This window comes from Phodopus roborovskii, unplaced genomic scaffold (assembly GCF_943737965.1).
Source record: "Phodopus roborovskii unplaced genomic scaffold, PHOROB, whole genome shotgun sequence".
Classification (NCBI taxonomy): domain Eukaryota; kingdom Metazoa; phylum Chordata; class Mammalia; order Rodentia; family Cricetidae; genus Phodopus; species Phodopus roborovskii.
The window spans coordinates 28,022,453-28,043,029 of NW_026126540.1; the positions used below are offsets into that span (position 1 = coordinate 28,022,453).

The 20,577-nt window shown below is 44.1% G+C and overlaps 2 protein-coding genes and 1 non-coding gene across 3 annotated transcripts in view; 1 reads left to right on the forward strand and 2 right to left on the reverse strand.

The window, feature by feature from the left end:
* Window positions 1-1,277: 1,277 nt before the first annotated feature.
* Window positions 1,278-18,061, reverse strand: Polr3c (RNA polymerase III subunit C). Its single transcript, XM_051199357.1, has 15 exons — window positions 17,595-18,061; window positions 16,281-16,446; window positions 14,890-15,145; window positions 14,606-14,791; window positions 13,025-13,110; window positions 8,941-9,045; window positions 8,743-8,835; window positions 7,023-7,103; window positions 6,752-6,803; window positions 5,883-5,943; window positions 5,366-5,516; window positions 4,322-4,423; window positions 4,153-4,202; window positions 3,498-3,647; window positions 1,278-1,688 (listed from the first exon to the last, which is right to left on the reverse strand). Exons 2-15 carry the CDS (start codon window positions 16,425-16,427, stop codon window positions 1,607-1,609), a joined length of 1,602 nt encoding a protein of 533 aa, XP_051055314.1. The 5' UTR covers window positions 16,428-16,446; window positions 17,595-18,061; the 3' UTR covers window positions 1,278-1,606.
* On the reverse strand, window positions 15,377-15,509 carry LOC127233163 (small nucleolar RNA SNORA5). The gene has a single exon (XR_007835464.1). It is a non-coding gene; the product is annotated as a small nucleolar RNA SNORA5 (small nucleolar RNA).
* A 49-nt stretch (window positions 18,062-18,110) lies between the features above and the next one.
* Rnf115 (ring finger protein 115) overlaps window positions 18,111-20,577 on the forward strand; it is a 61,408-nt gene continuing 58,941 nt past the window's right edge. Inside the window, exon 1 of the mRNA XM_051199358.1 lies at window positions 18,111-18,356. Within this exon, the coding sequence (XP_051055315.1) occupies window positions 18,255-18,356 (102 nt within the window). The 5' untranslated portion in view covers window positions 18,111-18,254. The remainder of the gene's footprint in view (window positions 18,357-20,577) is intronic.

The window sequence follows — 20,577 nt, forward strand, 5'->3', positions numbered from 1 at the left end:
ACTTCGGCAAATGAATTAACTATTTAGTAAGAAACCTGAAAGACTGTGATGGTTTGAATATGTTCCAGTTTCCCCTGGGCATTTGAACATTTGATCCCTGACTGATGACACTGTTTGGGAAGTTTAGGAAGTATAGCCTTGTTGGAGGATGTCACTGGGTATCTTAGTTAGGATTTCTATTACTGTAAGGAGACACCATGACCTCGGCAACTCTTATAAAGAAAAACATTTAATTGAGGTGGCAGCTTACAGAGGTTTTGTCCATTATCATCATGGCGGGGAGCATGGCAGTGCACAGGCAGACATGATGCTGGAAAAGGAGCTGCTACACCTTGATCCTGCAGACAAAAGGAAGTGGTCTTAGACACTGTGAATGGCTTGAGCATGTATGAGACCTCAAAGCCCACCTCCACAGTGACACACTTCCTCCAACAAGGCCACACCTACTCTAACAAAGCCACACCTCCTAATAATACCACTCCCTTTGGGGACTATTTTCTTTCAAACCACCCCCGTGGGGCAGACTTCCTGCTCTAGCCACCATGCCTTCATTTTGCCATCTTGGACTCTGACCCTCTGGAACTATAAGCCCAGGAAGGAGCCTTCTTTTCTAAGTTATTTGGTCATGGCATTTCATCAGCACAGAAAACTAACTAACTCAGGGATGTTTTCTTAAGACAGTTCTCACTCTAATTTGCCCACACTAGCCTGAAACTTATTGAAAGGGCTAGGGTGGTGTTGAACTCACAGTAATCCCCCCCCTCCATCTTAGTTTCCTTACTAGTAGGATCACAGGTTGTGTGTTGTGTGAACTTGTTGTATGGGTATGTGCATGTGTGTCCAGACCAGAAGCTGAGTGTTCAGTGTCTTCCTGGATTTCTTCCTATTATTTCTACACTTGTGTGCATGTGTATGTATGTATCTGTGTGTGCTGGTGCCCATGTAGAGGCCAGAGGACAGTTTGTGGGAGTTTGTTTTCCTCTACCATCTGGGTTCTGGAGCTAGGTCATCAGCCTTGGTGGCAAGCTCCCTTATGTACTGAGCCATCGTCTTGCTGGCCCTCCACCTTATTTGTTGACAGGATCTCTCACTGAACCTGAGACCATCAACTTGTCTAGACTGGTTGGCCAATGCATTACATGCCCATCTCCAGGGTTAGGGTTACAGGCATCACACCTGGATTTCACACAGGTACTGAGCTTCTGAACTTAGGTTCCTGAGCAGCACGTGTTTTGCTGGCCCTTCACTGACTTCCTGATAAGAATTGATACATATAATTTATGATTAATCTCATTTATTTAAGGTTCCTACCACTGTGAACAGATGAAAGAATAAAGTGATGGATATGAGTCTATTAACAAATTTTACAAAATATGTCAAACTCTGGTGTATCATGGACAGCTAGGGCTACACAGAAGAAACCCTGTCTTGAAAAACCTAAAAAAAAAAAAAAACAAAAACCTGCAACTTATCCCACTACAAAGAATGCATCCAAGCACCTTCTTTTTTTCCTGTCTCCTAGACTTCTTGAGAGGACGCTGGTTTCTGGTTGGGTGGCTAGCATGTGACAGGCCCTGAGTTAGATCCCAGCACTGCTTCCTCTGGGTCACTGTCTCTTCATGGTGCTCTCGATGTATGACTCCAGTAAGAAGATGGTTTCATCTACCTGGATCTCACTGGCATCCAACCTGAGTGAAAAAGGGAAAGCATTTGCTTGGGGTTGCTGCTCATTAGCATATTTAAGAACAGAGGCTGGGCTGGGTGTGGCCTTGGCAGGATTGCTTGTTCATATTGAGCATGCGGCAAGAGAACCAGGAGAGCCTGCACTTAAGTTTTACTTACAACCATGAGAAAGAACAGCACATGTGTGTAAGAGCAGAGGTAAAAAGGGATTGTGCTTTGAAACCTTGAGAAGGTGAAGAGTCAGTGTTAATCAGGTAGAGTAAGTAACTTCCCCAATCTGATAAAACCAAGGAGGAAAATAAAACCACCGCTAACACCACACTTAACAGTGAAAAACTCAGTTTCCTCCTTTAGATCTGGAACAAAGCCAAGATGTCCTTACAACATTCTACTGGAAGTGTTAGTCAAGGCAATTAGGCACATTAAAAAAAAAAAAAAAAGAAGAAGAAAAGGGCATCCAGGTCAAAAAGAAAGAAGTAAAACTTTTCACAAATTATACAAAAATCTCTATGAATCCATAAAAAAATTACTAGTACTACTAAATGTACAATTAGCAATCCCTGTTAGTGAGTAAAAGATGGAAGCTGTTGGGAGAACACTTACCCAGCTGCAGCTGGTTCTGGAATGGCTGCCCTTTTGTCTTCAGCATCTTTGTTTAGCATATATGAATCTAAGAGTTTCCCAAAGCCTAAGCAAACCTTGGCACACTGTGATAGTCCTTAATTGAGAATTTCCATTTGGCATTGTGCCTTTGGAAGCTCAGGATGTTTTGGGGATATGGAAATGAACTTGCTAAAGGTGTAAGCTGGAGAACAATAAAAAGCCCTTCCTTAAAAGAACGTCTCTCAGTCCCCAGGCAGCTGGAAAGGCTAAAATCATCCTTAAAGTGCCCTGTGTCTTCTTCCACAGACCTGTGTGAACCCACAACCATTCTGCAACAAGAAGTATATTATTGTTATGAAACTATGAAAGGCCTCATGGCACAGCAATGACTTTGGATTTTATACTGTAAAAAAAAAAAAAAACAATACATCATCTCAGCCAGGTGTGCTGGGATACATTTGTAATCCCAGCACTCTGGAGGTGGAGGTGTTGGAAGCAGTTAGAGGCCAGTATGACTATATGAGACCTTTAGTCACAAAGCATAAACCCTTCAAAGTCAAAAGATGAGTAAACACACAAGCAAGGAAGCCAATAAATCATTTCAACTAGAAGAGTGATGCTGTCACTCACTTCAAAGACAATAAATAACCTGGGGGTTCGGGACATGGGCCAGAGAGTAAATTGCCTGCCATCCAAGTGTTAGGACCTGAGGTTAGAGTCCCAGAATACACACACACACACACACACACACACACAAATACTTTAAGAGTGCTGTGACACATGGTTTATAGGATGAGGTTACTGCAAAGCTCTAAGCAAGAGGCAACAAAGGACCAAGATAAAACGCCAGATTTGAGACTGAAGTAAATAAAGTTCTTAGTACTTGGTGAATGACAGTATAGAAGCATGATAGCCTTAGAATGGCTACTTACAAAAACAGGTTCGATACTTTTTTTTTTTTTTTTTGAGACAGGGTCTCTCTACACTGCCCTGACTAACCTGGAACTCACTACTGTAGACCAGGCTGGCCTTGAACTCATAGAGATCTACTAAAGGCATGTGCTGCCATGCTTGGTAGGCTCAATTTTTTAAATTAGTTTAGGAAAGATGATGCTGCGCTTAGGTTTGTCACTGGATTGGAAGCGCTTAGGCTGTGAATCACACTTGTTTGAAAGGTACTGTCAAGTACAGCCTGAATCCCAGCCACTCACTTGTTAACGTTGCGTTTCAGGGTCCCCAGCTGCTGGCGTTCAGGGGCTGTGATCATCTCCTCTATCTCCTGAAGCTGCGCCTCCTCGGCACCCGTGGCCTGCATCGATGCAAGGATGGCTTCGACCCTCTGAGACTTTTCTAGGAGCCGCCTATCAGACAGACATAACTTGGAGCTATGTTCCTTAACAACACCGGAGTCAAGCACATGCTTCATTAATTTGCTAAATTATTTAAAATTTTTATTATTATTATTTTTTAATTTTTGGTTTTCTGAGACAGGGTTTCTCTGTGTAGCTTTGGAGCCTGTCCTGGAACTAGCTCTGTAGATCAGGATGGCCTTGAACTCACAGAGATCTGCCTGCCTCTGCCTCCAGAATGCTGGGATTAAAGGTGTGTGCCACCAGCTCCTGGCTTACTGTTGCCATTTCTATAGCAAGTTTTTCCTCAGGCTTTGGGCCTTGAAAAATGTAAATGAAAGTATTGGAGCCCATAGGTACCAGGTAAAGGAGAAGTGACACATGTATTTTCAAAGTGTTTTAGTTACTGGTTCAGTGAAAAAAATCGCATAAAAAACAAGTGATGTCTGACAGACAGACAGACAGATAGAAGAGAGAGGGGGGGGAATGGAAATGACTCAGTGGAGAATGCACTCACTTGTTCTCTTTTGTTTCAAATTGCCGCCTTTCAATCAAGTTGGCTATGCTCTGAGGAGAGAGAAGACAGACTAGAAATGTGACACTTCTCTTCAAATGTCGTGGAGTGGGCAAGGGAGGTGGAGGGTGAGGCTGTCTGAGGGACAGGGAGGAAGCCCGCATGGCGTTACCTTATAGCACCTGTGCAACAGCATTCTGGCAGCCGACAGCACATTCACCGTGTACAGATAGAAAGTCCTGGATGGGGCATGGTCTGGGGTTTTAGGAATTTCCTGTTTGTCCACAGAAATAAACAGAAACTGTTCTTTGGAACTTGCACCTGGCACCGTGAGCCTCATGTTTATTGATACTTGTTTCTTTGCTAAGCAATCAGTAGTGATGTTTTATGGCATAATCACATGAAGCAGGCTACCTGGCTTCTCATTTTCCTATCAGCATCCCGAAAGAAAGGGAAGGCATCTGATATTTACTGAGTAAACTCTACACATGCCAGGAGGATTGTATTTGGTTTTCATGAGACCTCCTTATTTACTAATAATTGAGACAGTGTGACACTGTGTAGCCTATGCTGGCCTCAGATTTTCAATCCTCCAGCCTTAGTCTCCTAATCTAAGTACTGGGTACACACTACCACAGTTGGTCCAAACAATAATTGTGTGTTTTGAGACAAGGTTTCTCTGTAGCTTTGGAGACTGTCCTAGAACTCACTCTGTAGACGAGGCTGGCCCCAAACTCAGAGATTCTTGTGCTGGGATTAAAGGCATGCACCACCACTGCCAGGCCCCATACTGTTCTTATCTCATCATCCACCACCATTTTACAGACATGAAAATGATGGTAGTTGACTTGCTTGGTGAACTGACTCCAAAATCCATTCAACCTGCTTCCTCAAAGGGCCCCCAACATATCTCTACAAGAGTCGAAGATATGTCGAATGAGTTATTAAAGATTTAAGGTTCTCAGAAGGTCAGGAGAAATGGGCTGGGAGCTGGAAAGGGCAGGAAAGTTACAGTTGTGAGCCGATTTCTTGGTATACTCTGCCTGTTTCTCTTACTAGGCCAGTTAAACTGTACATAATCCTTCAGGGGTTTGCTATGTCTGTGTTAATGTTTTTTTTTCTTTTTCTGTTTCAGAGGTGGGTGTAGTGTCTGTCTTGGGGACCCACATTAACTTCCTCAGGCTTGCTGCTGGGCAGGCAATAAAGCTGTGGCTACCTGGAGGGATATGAAGTTCTCTGAGAGCATCTTATACAGCATATCCTTTGCCTCCTTTGCAGGAATCATGGCGAAATCCTCCACCTGCTTCTGTTCCAGGTGTTTCTTCTGCAATACTAGACGGAAGATTCTGGCACAGCGAGACCCGAATCTGGGAAGGAACAAAGAAGCACAAGGTATAGTTAGCTCACAGTGTGGATGTACTGTTCCATATGTGGGGTCAGGAGCAGAGAGGAACAGCATTCAGAGTCCTTTCACAGCTCCAAAAGTTGGTGATGGCGCTGTTAATCCTAACTTGTCACCAAATGCTGACTCCTTTGAGTGCCATGGCTCTTGTATTACATAGCTTTAGGATGGCTAGTTAATTTACTAACTAGTAATTAGTTTTACAGAGAATAGTTCCACTGAAAGATGAGACCAAGTGTGCATAGCAGAGTATACCATAAAAAACAAATTACCTGTTCAATGGTGTGGCTAGAAAGTGTCTGAGCCCAACTCCAATCAGTGAATCTCTTACCTCTCCTGGATGACAGACTCCAGAGTCGCTGTGGCTAGGGATGCTAACGCCTTATGGATGTCTTTATTGTAAAGGTTAAGGGCATTCAGTAATGTTTGGCCTGGTCAAATATTTTGCTCTTCACATTTCATGTAGAATATAGGTATATTAACATTTGAAAGGGTTTTACTTAAGTAAATTTATTCCTTATTTTCACTTTATGTGCACTGGTGTTTTGCCTGTATGTGTGGAGTTAGAGTTGTGAGCTGCCATATGGGTGCTGGGAACTGAACCTGGGTCCCCTGGAAGAGTAGTTAGTGCTTTTAAGCACTGAGCCATCTCCCCAGCCCCTCTTTTTTCCCTTTTTTGAGACAGGTTCTTGTTATGTGTCCAAGACTGACTTAGAACACTGAGCAACGGCTCTGATTATAAGCACTGAGCACCATCCTCGCCTTTCCCCAGCTCCTTCCCTTCCCGAGCTCTCTGCCTCGCCTCTCCCGCCTTCCTTCTTTCTCTGCTGCAGTGCTGACAGTGTGAGTGAGGGGTTACTGAATGATGACAGTCCTAGGCTTTTTTTTTTATTCTCATTAATGTAACTCACTGGAAGTTCACAGAAAAATTAACAGAAAGTTATTTCAATTTTTGACGTTGTGTAGTATATTAGGCATTGACAAACTCCTTTCCTGGGGTGGCACATGCCTCTAATCCCAGCACTTGGGAGGCAGAGGTAGGAGGATCAGGGGTTCAGTGCTAACATTTAGGCTACACAGTGAGTTCAAGGCCAGCCTGGGTTACATGAGACTGTCTCAGTGAAAAAACAATATTTTCTAGGTCACTGCTCTGCTTCCAAACTCAGGGGTCCTGACAGAACAGACAACTGGCAAGGATACTGATGACATACATTCCTCCACCACTGTCGCCAGATTTTCCAATAAACTCTAGCTGTAAAAAAGAAAGCGTAAATGGTGTTAATAAAATGTAAAGTCCAGTAATTCTGCTTCCCATGGAGCAAATCTGGCCAAGCCTTTGAAGCCGGGAGCTCCTGGTGGATGATGGGGACTTTTTCTGGGATGGCTAAGTAGACACGAAGGCCATAGGAGAATATTAGGATTTAGTAGCAGAGATAAATTATAACCAGACCAAGGGGATGAGAAAACTTACTGGGTCATCTGCCAGCAGCGTGAGGTACTGGTCGAGGACTTGCTTAGAGATGTTATAGCCGACAGGCAGGGACCTGAAGATCTGTGGGACAGAAGGGAATGCTAACATGACTGAAACCAGATGTCCTAATTTAGATTTCAAAAACATAAAAATATTCATGTATTATTGTTTGTAAGAGCAAAATAAGGTCAAGAGGGGCATGCACCTTTAATTCCAGAACTCGGAAGGCCTCTGCCTTCCGAGTTTGGGGCCTGGTCTATATAGTGCCTTCTAAACAGCCAACACTACATAGTCAGACTGGGACAGCAGCGGAGTAAAATAAGAAACAACCCAAAGGTCCAGTAATTAATTAAAGAAAACTACAACCAAGTACAGTAGTGCGTGCCTGTAATTAATCTAGCTGTCCCGGAGGCTGGATCAGAAAGAGTGTGGGTTGTTGTGTAGCCACAGCCTCCAAAGTTAAAGCTTCTATCTGGAGGGAGGCTCTTAAGACTCTGGAAGCTAAAATTTATAATACTCAAGAAAGCATGAAATTTACAGGGGTCAAGAACTCAGAAAGCAGGGCCTTTAATCATAGCACTAAGGAGACATAGGCCAGCCTGGTCTACAGAGCAAGTTCCAGGCCAGCAGATACCCTGTCCAAACAAATCAACTAACTACAAAAACTTAGAAAATAATATAAAGTGTAATAACAACATTTAAATAAGTATAATTATATAAGTTATAGGAATGTAATGTTTCAAATGCTAAGGCTTTCATCAAAATCCACACACACACACACACACACACACACACACTCACACATACACGTTGTAAGATAGCTTTCCCTGCTACTGCCCAGCGTAGCTTTGAACTCCTGAGCTCAAGCAATCTTCAGCAGCTGTCTAAACAGGTAAAATTCCAGGCATGTGCTAGCACACCTGGTTCCTAGATTCTTAAAACAATTAGAAATAAGTTGTACTTGACAGATAATTTAACTATAATAATGGCTTAACAGTTTTTTTTGGAGATTTGTTTTTTTTTTTTTTTTTTTCCCCCTCTGAGACAGGGTTTCTCTGTGTAGCTTTGTAGACCAGGTTGGTCTTGAACCCAGAGATCCACCTGCCTTTGCTTCCTGTTTTGTTCTTTTTTAATCTACTTATGCACATATATGTTTTGCCTACACGAACACATGTGCAGTGTGTGCAGTGCTGGGGAGGCCAGAAGAGGGGGTAAGATCCTTTGAACTGTAGTACAGACTGTCGTGTGCTGTCTTGTGTGTGTTGAGAATTGAACCTGGGTCCTCTGGAAGAGCAGCCACGTGCTCTCAACCACTGAGCCACCTCTCTTGCCTCCATTGCTTAACATTTTAAAAAGCTAGATCCTAAGTGGCCAAACATTTTTTGTGCTTACCTATTCTAATAACAGAAACCCCTTTTTTTGTCCTCAAGGCACATATCAATCTAACCCTACAAGCTATACCCAATAACTATTATAATACCCATGTCTATCAGAGAGCTAGTGCAAAATCAGGAAGCTAAACTAGGAGTGGTGGTGCAGACCTCTAAGCGTAGCACTGGGGAGCAGAGGCAGGTAGATGGACCCCTGAGTTCAAGCACAACAGGACAACATAGGAAGTTCCAGGACAGTTAGGGCTACATAGAAAGACCAAAACAAAATGAAACAAAAATCCCCAAATACAACAAAACAAAAGCCAAAAGAAAAGAAAATTGAAGTGTACCTCATTGGAGGACAGTGGCTGGGTATATGGGGCACTAGAGGGAGTGGTAATTTCACTCATCCGGAGCATTGTCCGCACAATCTCACTGCTCGTCTGAAAAGGAAATAAGCATTCAGAATTCACGATGCTGCCTCTGAGTCAAGGCCACACCTGACCTTATTTCTTGCTGAACACTTGGCTGACCCACTTAGATGTTACCTGGTCCATTCGATTTGCAACTGCGCTCACAATTGCTTGGTCACGAAAGTGCTGGTGGAATCTGTCAAGGTTGACTTGCCAATAAATCCCATCGTCTGGAATGGGCTGAGGTGAGAAAAGGGTTAGAGGGAAACACTGAAATACAGTGCAGTTTCCTAGTGAGTTTAGATTTTAAAGTTCCATCTGTTTTGAGAAACTGTAGCAATTAGATGGGTTAAGAGAAAAGGAATTCAGGAATGTGGACTAGTGAGTGTGTCCTGACACATTCACTTCAAGTTCCCTGAACTCAACCTTCCTCCTCCTCCCTTCACCATTACCCCTCAAGTCTCTCATCTGACACCTCCCTTACTCTGTGCAGATGACTTTCTCCTTTATGTCACGGGAAGAATAGAAGCCAGAACACATTCAACTTTGTGCAAACCACCTCCTTTCCTTTTCCCCTCTCTCCTGGGAAAATGCTTGTCTTTTTATCTAAGGGTGTTGGCCACATTGCTACTTCAGACTGTTCTCTCATTGGGTCTTGGGATCCAGATCACATTTACTTCCTGTCCTTTAAACTTGCAGCCTCTCTGTTTTTGCTTTCTTCTCACCAGCTTTTATCTTGCTCACCTCTTTCTAGAAGAATCCTCCCAAATCTCCGATCCCGTTCCTACCTACCTTCCTGCCTTCCCTTCCCTTCCCTTCCTTCCTTCCTTCCCTCCCTCCCTCCCTTCCCTTTCTTTTCCGTTCCTTTTTTTCTTCTGAGACAGGGTTTCTTTGTGTAGCTTTGAAGCCTGTTCTGGAACTTACTCTGAAAACCAGGCTGGTCTCAAACTCACATAGATCCGCCTGCCTTTGTCTCTGTTATGTATGTGTTTCCGCCAAGGTGGCCAGAAGGTGTTGGATTTCTTGGAGCTAAAATTATAGATATAGGTGCTGGGAATCAAACTCTGGGTCTGTGGAAGAACAGGAGGAGCTCTTAACTGCTATCACTTCTTTCTAGACCACAGACATCTATTTTGTTTATTTTTTGAGACAGAGTCCCTCCCTGGGTTTGAGGGTCAGGATGGCTGGTGAGCCCCAGGGACCCTGCTGTGATTTTGGGTTGGGTCATATCCATAGCCTGAAGATTAACACCTGCAGATCACATTTGTAGATTTAACAGTCATTAGCTTGGCTTTCTTCTTTCAGACAGGGTCTCACATAGCTCCAGCTGGCATGGAACTTACTATATAATTGAGGGGACCATGAACTCTGGATCTTCCTGCCTCTATTTCCCAAGAGCTAGGATTACAGGCATTTACCACTACATCTAGCTAAAAAGTAATCTTGGCCACTAAATGGGTAAGAATGCAAGAAGGGTCTCACTGAGAAGAGTATTGGAGAAGTGCTGACAAGAGATGATGATCTTGGGGCTGGAGAGATGGCTCAGTAGATAAAATATTTGTTGTACAACCATAAGGACTGAGTTTGAATCCCAGCACCCACATAACAAGCCAGACATGATCTCATATATGCCCATAACTTCAGCACTGTAAGGGAAAAGGATTGTTGGGACTTGATGACTAAGAAAAACAAACAAACAAACAAACAACAACAACAGCCTACATTGATGGAAGCTGTCATTCTGTATATGTTTCTCATACTGGTTAATGAATACAGCACTGTTGGCTAATAGGAAAAGAAGATAGGAGGGACTAGGAGACAAGGAGGAAATAGGAAGTAGGGGTCAAGATGGAGAGTCTGGAGAAAGCAGAATGCCGGCCAGCTCCCCGGTAAGAGAAATACATAGATCAGCAGAAATGGGTTAATAATTAAGACAGAGCTATCCAATAAGAAACTAGCAATGGGCCAACAGATTATATCAAATACAGAGTCTCGGTGTGTTATTTGGGGCTGGCGGTGCGGCGGCGGGACAAGCCCAGGTGGCGGGCGGAAAAACTGTACTCCTTACACTACATGATCCAGGTTCAGGGAGAAAGCATGACTCAAAGGAATAAAGCAGAGATTTCTAGAAGACATCTGATGCTCTCCTGTGGCTTCAGTGTATGTGTGCACAGGCACATGTACCTAATCCCCACTCTATATATACACAAGGAGATAATGTGGTCCTTTAGACTAGGGAGAGAACAGGGAAGGTTAAGAAATAGCTGGATAGGAGATGATTTTGGAAATTGGGCTGATAAGTATTAGTGAGATAGAAGAATTTCAAGGAATTTTGCCTAAACTCATGGTATTGGGTCTCTGTTACTAAGAAAAGGTGGCTTACGAGGGGGCAGGTATATGGGAATGGGAAATCAATTATTTTGTGTTGGTCATGCCAATTTCTTTTTCTGCTGGAGTGTATGTGCTTAATTCTATGTCTATGTATGAGTATATGATGTGTGTATGCATGTGTGCCATAGCATGTTTGTGGAGGTCAGAGGACAAGTTTAGGGGTCAACCCTCGAATTCTATCTTGGTTTGAGATAGGTTTCTTTTACTCTCTATATAGCAGGATAGCTGGCCTGTGAGCTTCTGGAGATTTTAGGTCTCCTGTCTCATCTTAGAATACCTGGATTACAGTTGTGCACTACCACACCTGGCTCTAAGTAGGTTCTAAAACTTAGTTCTTCATGCTTATGCAGCAATTGCTTTACCCACTGAATTATTGCCTCAGCTCCTAGCCATACTTCTGAGATTTTCTTCTTCTTCTTCTTCTTCTTTTTTTTTTTTTAAAGATAGGAACTCTGATTGGGCAGTGGTGGTACATGCCTTTAGTCCCAGCACTCGGGAGGTGGAGGCAGGCAGATCTGTGTGAGTTCGAGTCCAGCCTGGTCTATAGGAGCTAGTTCCAGGACAGTCTCCAAAGCCACAGAGAAACCCTGTCTCAAAAAACCAAAAGATAGGAACTCCTTAAGTAGTAGGCTGGCCTTGACCTTGAATTTGCAGTAATCCTCCTGCATCAATCTCTTTAGTGCTGGGATTACAAGGCATGCACTGCCACATCTGGCTTGAGATGTTCATTAGCCATCTTTATAGGGCATCTGCATATAACAGTTCAGGCTTAAATGCATCTTTCTAAACTTAATGCCTCACCACTAGTCTTCATAGGTCTATGTGTTCCAGCCCTACGGAAAATCTTGAACTTTAACTAGGTTCTCTCTTTTATTTGTTTGATGGTTTACTGGGGGAAGGAGGCGGTGCAAGGATAACCCAGAACTTCTGATGCTATCGCCTCTAACTTCTGAGTGCTGGAATTGTAGTTGTACACTACCACTAATGGTTTGCTTGAGACACGGTCTCACTATGTAGCTCTGGCTGTCCTGGAACTCTCTATGTAGATCAGGTGGGCCTCCAACTCACAGAGATCTGTTAGTCTCTGCCTTCCAAGTGCTTTGATTAAAGACATGGGTTGTCACACTGGGTACCACTTCTGGTTTTATTTGGTACTGGGCAATCAAATCCAGTGCTAGATGCATGCCAGGCAAACTATCTACCAATTGGGCTACAACCCTGGCCAAAGTCTCTCTTTTCAAGACAGAGTCTCTCTGTGTGGCCTTGGCTGTCCTAGGGCTTGCTCTGTAGACCAGGCTGGCCTAGAACTCTGCTTGCAAGTGCTGGCATTAAAGATGTGCACCACCATTGTCCAGTTGGCTTTTTTTTTTTTTTTTTGAGACAAGGTCTCCCATGTATCCTTGCCTGGTCTGGAGCTCACTATGCGGAACCAGGCTGGCCTTGCACTCATAGAGATCCTCCTGCCTCTGTGTTCTACCTACCCACTGCTGGGCCTAAAGGGATACAACAACATACCCAGCTCTGCTTCCCCTTTGTATAAGTTAGTACCATTATTCAGTGAAATAAGTTAAGCCTTGGAAGGGCATGGAACATTCCTTCCACAAAGTCCCTCCCACTCTCAGGAGTTCTCACTGTTCCTTAGTAAAAAGAGATCAGGGGAGAAGTGGGCAGAGATGGTAGTAGCATTGTTTGTACTGGTCTATTTCTGACCAACACTTACTGAAGTTCATAATCCTACTTCTTAGCCAGGTTCTGTTGGAGCTTGTTATCTGAGGGCTATTTCTGGACTGCTCCAGAGTGAGGACTGCTAATCAGGAAGCCCCATTACCTCTTTGTTATCCATGTATTTTGGTTTCTTGGCCTTGGGCTCTCCAGCAGCATCTTCGTCAGATGATCTCCTCCTCTTACCTTTTCCTGACAAAATATTGAATGATTAGACTATATAGCATATGACAGGAAATGGAGCCCAACTACATTTATAGCTGCCTCAAGTTAGAGTTGATTAGGAGGTTGAGGAGCTCTAAGAAACTCAAGTGAATGAGGATATCATCTAAAATCAGTATGTTTAAAAAAATCTAGTCTTGAACCTGGGTAATTACAGCACTGAGGAGACAGAGGCACATGGATCTCTGAGTTCTAGGCCAGTTTGGTCTACAGAGTGAGTTCCAGAACAGCTGGAGGTGCACAGTGAGAACCTCACTTGGAAAAAAACCAAAACCAAAACAAAACAAAACACCACCACAAAAACAAAAGAGCAAACCAAAAGAAAAGAAAATTCTGGGGCTGGAGAGATGGCTCAGTGGATAAGAGCACTGGCTGCTCTTCCAGAGGACCAGGGTTCAATTCCCAGTACTCACATGGCAACTCACAATTGTCTGTAACTTGTTTCACGGGATCAGACACCCTCACACAGACATACATGCAAGTAAAATATTAATGCACATAAAATAAATCATTAAAAAGAGAAAAAAATAATCCATTGTCTTTGCCTTCAAACTGCTTCTCCTATGCTCCCTTTTAGTGAATGGCACCATCATGCCCCTATGGGTGCAAATCAGACACTCAGATGTCATTCTTAAGACTTACTGCTTCTGTATCTGCTTTTTCACTAGTCTGTCTCTATTGACCTTTGCCCTGTCCTTTTGCCTTTACTAGAGAATTTACAACGTAAGTCAGATCATGTCACATCTCTGCTTAAAACCAGAGTAGTCTCCTTTTGCTCTCAGGTTAAAGAACAGATACCCTACACTGCCTTGTTTAACTTGTTCCTCTACTCTCTAGTCTTCTCTCAAGCTTCTCTGAACTTTGCTCACCTTGCTTCTACACTGACCTTTCACTTTCTCTAATGCTCTTATTTCTTTTTTTTTTTATTACACAATAATTTCAAAAATACCCATCTTCTATGGCCTCACTTGGTAGGTCCTACTTCTTCATTAAGACCCAGATCAATCTGGGCAATGGTGGTGCTTTTAATGCCAGCAGAGGCAGGTGGATCTCTGTGAGTTCGAGGCCAGCCTGGTCTACAAAGCTACACAGAGAAACCCCCATCTCAAACAAACAAACAAACAAACAAACAAACAAAACAAACAAAAAACCCAAAACAAAACAAAAACCCCAAAAATCCAAAAACAAGATCCAGATCAAATTCTACTTTCTCAGAAAAACATAAGCCTTTACACATAAATCCATTCCTTGATACCTGGCTTCTCCATAGTCCATATCACAGTGTGTGACATATCTATGTGACTTATGTCTTGGGAAGGGATCATGGGGTTTCCATTATTACATACTGTAACAACTGATACACAGTAAGTAACTGGTAAACAATCAGACATTCATTCACATAACAATCAGTGATGAAGAATCCACAATGAGGGCAAATCACCGTTCCAGGATGAAAATTCCTTACCTATCAAGCTCAGTTTAGGAACTAGGTACATGTCCTTTTCATTAATGACAAGGGTTGGTGCAGGTGGTGGCGGCCCAGGATCAGAACTGCCAGTGGTAGGAACCAGGGGACAGCGCTGTACAAAGTGAGTATCTGCCAGTCGCACAAATGCATTTGATACCTCAGCATAGTCCATGGTCTTGCCGTCTGTACAACAGGAGGAGAGAGGCAGGTGAGATGGCCTAAGAGAACAGAGCAGTCAGCCAATCATGCTTTTTGCTAAGAGCTGTAGATCCAGTACTGACCCTCCATAGTCTCTGTGAGTCGGTCTGCTACTTTCTTCACAACAGCTGACATTGTCATTTTGCCATTCAATAGGAGCTCCTCGACAATCAGCTCTCCAGTGTCACTGTACAGCGTTTTGGTAGTATAGATGTACCGGGGATATCTAAGCATTCGCAATACCCGGCTGCACTGGGCTTCATACTCCACCACACTGCGTTTATTCACATGATAGATCACCAGGTTATGGTGGATGAGGACACAAAGGGCTTTTTTCACCTAGATAGGACCCAAAAGAAAGAGAAGACCTGGAGCTACACAGCTCATTACTGCTGGCAATAACACCCATCCCCAACAGCTTAGCAAGCAACACATCACTAGCCAAGAGACTCCTGAATCTTTGTATAATTTTAATTTTTTAAAAGCAACTAGGTCTGAGTTGAAACAACACAGGTCCATCTGAACAGGACCTGCCCCTTGTTTGACCCAAGAACTCCTGTGTCTATGGTACAATGTCTGCAGCTAAACTTATCCCCAGGTCCCAGGGCAGGGGACACAGGGCCCATGAGCAACAGGACTTGTGGCAGCCATCTGGGCCAGTTCCTGCCATGACAGGACAGGGACTGAATTTGACTTGACTGCACATAAAATCTTACTTCCTCTATGTGTAAGAATCAAATGTCAATGGAAGAAATCAAGACAATTCCTTGCTATGATGTTCATATTATCCCCAATCTCTATCTTGTTTTCTGCTTTTTGTTTTTTTTCCTCTATGTAGTCCTGTCTGTCCTGGAACTCACCGAGATCCACTTGCCTCTGCCTCCTGAGTACTGTGATTAAAGGCATGTGCCACCACTGCCCAGTTAATTTTCTGTTTTGAATCAGGGTCTCATGGAGCCCAAGGTAGTCTTATACTTTTTATATAACTGAGGATGACCTCAAACTTCCGAGCTTCCTCGTCTCAAGTGCTGGGATCATAACCATAAATCATCATACCCAGTTTTATGTGTATTAGAGATCAAGCCAGGCCATCCCACATGCTATACCAGTGGAGCTACATCCTCAGCCAGGATCATGATAAAAATCTTTCATATCACAATTTACCTGTTTTTCTTATCATTTTTGTTCCTTAAAGGCAGCATTAAATTAGTAGACTTACTGTGAATAAATGAGTGTGGCATGGGAACAATAAATATTATTACTTGCACAGCAAAGATGAGAGCTAGGAACATTCTGAGAAGCAGTACTCTGGGGCCTAAGTACAATACCACCCCACTCCATCCCATAGTGGTTCTCATTGTAGGGCAAGCTTTTTTATTTCTATTTTCAAGGAAAGGAGTACCATTGCTAAAAGGTGACTGAAGAAAATGAATTAAAGAAGCTAAAGAGAACAAAGTGATATTACCTAACATACCTGGTCCAGTGATGTTCCGGTGTCATGGACAATTACTCTAAGAGGCTGGCTGCCAGTTTTGATTAGGTGGACTCCAATTTTTTCTACAATCTCACCAAAATGCTCTTGCAGCAATAAAGAGCACAGTTTAATTTCTGCTTGAGTCATTGTGTCTGGAGCCTCAGAACTAGGAAAGAACAACGATATAAATTCACATATCTTTTTCTGGAAGGCAACTTGACAATATACACCAAACCTTAAACTCTCGAATATATTTGCTTTAATACTTTAATTTAGGCCTCTTTGTTCCAAGGAAATAACAATAAAAAAACAAAGCAAAACAAAAAAATCACATGCCATTAGTTCTCTTTATAATACCGGCACTGACATACTAAAACAGTCTATTACCTATCAATAAATTATAGTATAACCTTAAATGAGTATAGACCAATATTTTAAATGACTTTGCATACTATAACTAGCACAAAATTATTTGTTATGAGTTGTAACAGAAGTAATTGCAATGGCGGGGTCTGCCTGTAATTTTAGCACCCAGGAGGCAAAAACAAAAGAATTAACAGTTCCAGACCAACCTGGGGTACAAAGTGAGTTCAAAGCCAACCTGTGTTAGACATGAATACTCTGGTGCATGATACACCTGCCCATCAAAACAAGACTGGGAAACTAGACATCAGATATATGTTCTAAAGCCAGGTATGGCAGTGCAAGCCTGTAGTTTAGCAGTTGGGAGGTGGAGGTGGGCCTGGGGTTCAAAGTTACTATTGAGTTCAAGGCCAGCCTGGCTACAAGAGACCCTGTTTAAAAAAAAAAAAAAAAAGCCATTTTCCCTTTATCCTATTTATTTTTAGGGGATTATATGTTGTTTCCTTAATCTTTAAAGGCTGGATTAATCTGGGTGTGGTGACTCCCATGTCTAGTCCCAGCACTAAAGCAGGAGGACTGCCATGAATTCAAGGCCCACCTGGGCTACGTAATAAATGCCAAGCAAACGGTCCAGAGTGAGACCCTTAAAAAAAAAAAAAAGGTGGGGGGATGCAAGCGACTTGTAAAATCTGTAATAGATACAAATAACTAAGGCTCACATCTCTGTGAGAGTACAAAGTATCATTCCCAAGCCATAAACCACACGTTAGAAGCAAAGAGGAGCTTCTCAACTGCGTGTTTCAATTAGAAGAAGTTATGTTCCCTTGAGAACCATATTAAATTTCCACACCTTGACAAAAAAGCAGAAATGGATGTAGTTGATTTATGAATTACCTCCCTATTACAAGCTGGACCTGCCATTATTCATCTATTTTTCCAACCCTTTAGTACCTAAGTCTTTGTCCTTCTTGCCACGTTGTCGCAGGGGAGACTATTTCACCGTGTTTGGAGAAACACCCCTAGATCAGTTGCCATCCTTGAAAAGCATTTCCAAGGCGCCTGGCCCCTTTCCCTTCATGCAAGTTCCTGTTCCGGACTTCGTTTCTTGGCCCTGAGTCAGGGCCTGCACTTTCCGGCGGCGTTCCCCACTAACCTCAGGGTCAGCGCTAATTTAGAAACTCCAAATATTGTCCTCCGGAGACTAGCAGCCTCAGCTCAGGGGCAGCCCACCGCCCCTTCTGGAAAGTGGAGCGCCATTAGGCGGACGCGGAAGGGGGTCAGAGCGGGGACCGCTCTAGCCGACGGTGTCGGTGGTTTCCGGGGACGCTCTTTCTTTCCTCTCGGTGGAAGGCTGGAGGACCGGCCAGGGGCTGTCTGAGGTGCTGGCGGGCGGTCTCTTCTCCGCCTTTGGTGCCGGGAGGCGGGCCTCGGGTCGCGCGGCCGCAGGCGGGCGGGCCTCTTGGGGCCGGGCGTACTCACGTGACCCCTGCGGGCCCTGGAGCGGCCGGCCGCACAGAGGCGGCGGCGACGGCGGCGACCGCAGCCCGGGAGGTAGCGGCCTGGGCAGGGACCGCCGGCCGCCCTTTCGGACATCCGCGGCCGAGGCGAAACATGGCGGAGGCATCGGCGGCCGGGGCGGACGCGGGCTCCTCTGTCGCCGCGCACCGTTTCTTCTGCCACTTTTGTAAGGGCGAGGTCAGCCCCAAACTACCGGTAAGAGCCCCGTGTGTGCCGCCTTCGGGCGCCGCGTAGGTCCGTGGCCCCGAAGGCTGGAAACTGGGTCTTAAGCTGCCCGCACACCGGTGACTCCCCCGACACCGGTGTCCCCGGCACCTGCTGCCCGCTGTCTCTTGGCACTGGCTGCAAATGCTAAGCGTCAGGGCCGGCGTCGGTCACTCCTGCCTAGCCCTCGTTTCCGCGGCCGCTCCAACCTGCCCCTCATTTCGCTTCCGCTCTTCAACACCACCCCCATCTTTTTGTCTTCCTCGGTGAATTCTCCGCTAAGTCTCCGCTCAGTTTGCTTGCAGTCTTCTTCCTTGTCTCCTTTCCGCGATGACCTATCCCCAGTACTCTTTCCGTGGTTGCGTCTCACCTTCCTCTCTTTTCTCCCCAACCACTTCTCAACTAGATCCTCCCCCTTCCGCATCCTCAGACAAAATAGCGGATTGCTGAGGACTGCCTAGTAGGTTGTGTGGAAAGAGGAGGTTTGGAAGGTTAACAGGGAAGAGGGAGGTTGTGTTCTTCAGTGATTCTTGGGTTCTTGTGAAAGTGAAAATAGCAGTGTACTAATGACTTGCAGACCGGCTGCGCTCCCTGTTGCTATTGAAGGAAATGGCTTTAGGAAGAAAGCAGGATGTACTGTTTCGACTTAGTTTATTTTAAATGTCACGCTGCCAGTGTCTTTAACTCCACTTTCCCAGTCCATCTTTTCATTCTTTCTGTTCAAAAAAAAAAAAAAAAAAAAAAAAAAAAAAAAGAAAAATTACAGGACACAATGTTGGGGACTGATTTCACTCATTTCAGCCAGGCTGTCAGCCAATAGAGAGGAAGGGCTACGGTTTGAGAAGAAAACGCTTCTGTAGAAAGCTAGCAATGCCAGCACCCCAAACCATGAGCTCCTTTGGGTTGGATTGCCGTTACTGTGGAGAGAATAGCAAGGTTAATCATACGTTTGACTGTCTTTGTAGAATTATAGTTCTTTTTCTTGGGTGTCAAGATTCCTTCTTAAAATTGGTGGCTAAATCATAATTTATATATATATGGTATATTGAATACACTTTTTTTTTTTTGAGACAGGGTTTCTCTGTATTGCTTTGGAGCCTTTGGAACTGCTTCTATAGACGAGGCTGGCTTCAGGCTCACAGAGATCCGCCTGCCTCTGCCTCCCAAGTGCTGGGAGTAAAGGCATGCACCACCAACACCCGGCTTTGTTTGTTTTTTTGCATCAAGGTCTTACCATGTAGTTCTGGCTGTTCTAGAACTTGCTATTTAGACCTGACTGGCCTGGAACTCACAGGGATCTTCCTGCCTCTGCTTCCTGAGTGCAGGGATTAAAGGTGTGTGCCACTGCACCTTGACTTTGAATGCAATCATAAGAGTAGGCCTACTAAGTTTATGTTTCTATATCTTATTTCTTAGAAGCACAAATGGAGTCCAGTGAATAAGGACTTCAGTTAAAAGTTGTGCTCTTGAGGCAACTAAGACATTTCTTTTCCTATTTGTTCCACCTCCAGCTTCACAATTAGCTACATCTGATACCGACTGGTCTCACTTGCTGCCTTGGCTGTGTGCCGATGTGCTGTCTTCCATATTTCAGTTTTTTTTCCAGCAGATATTAGAACTCTCACTACAGCTACAGAGAGACAGTCTGGAATTTAGCCACTGGGTGTGTAAGACTGGTGACATGTTATTGAATGTGACTGGTGCCTTGTAGGATGATCTTTAGCCTCTTCGAGCTGCAGGGGCTGGGAAGGGGGCTCAGACTCTCGAGGACTGGGCTTTTTTTTTTTTTTTTTTTCTTTTTTAAAACTTTGCTGTTTTCAAGACAGAGTTTCTCTGTATAACAACCCTGGCTGTTCTGAAACTCATTCTGCAGACCAGGATCATAGAGATCTTCCTGCCAAGGGCTTCTTTATTGTTACCCAGTTTACATCTTTGGCAAGTTAATCTCTGTATCCCAAAACATCTAAGCTTCTCAAAGGGACAATGTCAAATGCAAATTCTCCATCAAGGAGTATCTTGGTTTGCCAGGTTTTTCCCAATCAAGTTTTGTATAGGGTTTCCACCTTTGGGAAACTCTGAGACACAGAAGGTACTGGAGACAAAGGGCAGATTAAGGCTAGGTGCCAGTACTTGGGAAATCAAAGCAGCTGTAACTCAGCAGGAGCTCTCTGTACACTAGGGCTGTAGCCTTTGGATGTCTAAGTGTGCATTC

Bases quoted from the DNA above. Each gene is read 5' to 3' on its own strand.
- Polr3c (XM_051199357.1), bottom strand. From the start codon at position 16,427: ATGACTCAAGCAGAAATTAAACTGTGCTCTTTATTGCTGCAAGAGCAT. The intron at 15,146-16,280 runs GTATGTTAGGTA...GGTCCTATCTAG, and splicing joins CCGGAACATCACTGGACCAG to GTGAAAAAAGCCCTTTGTGT. The intron at 13,111-14,605 runs GTAAGGAATTTT...ATATTTTGTCAG, and splicing joins TCCTAAACTGAGCTTGATAG to GAAAAGGTAAGAGGAGGAGA.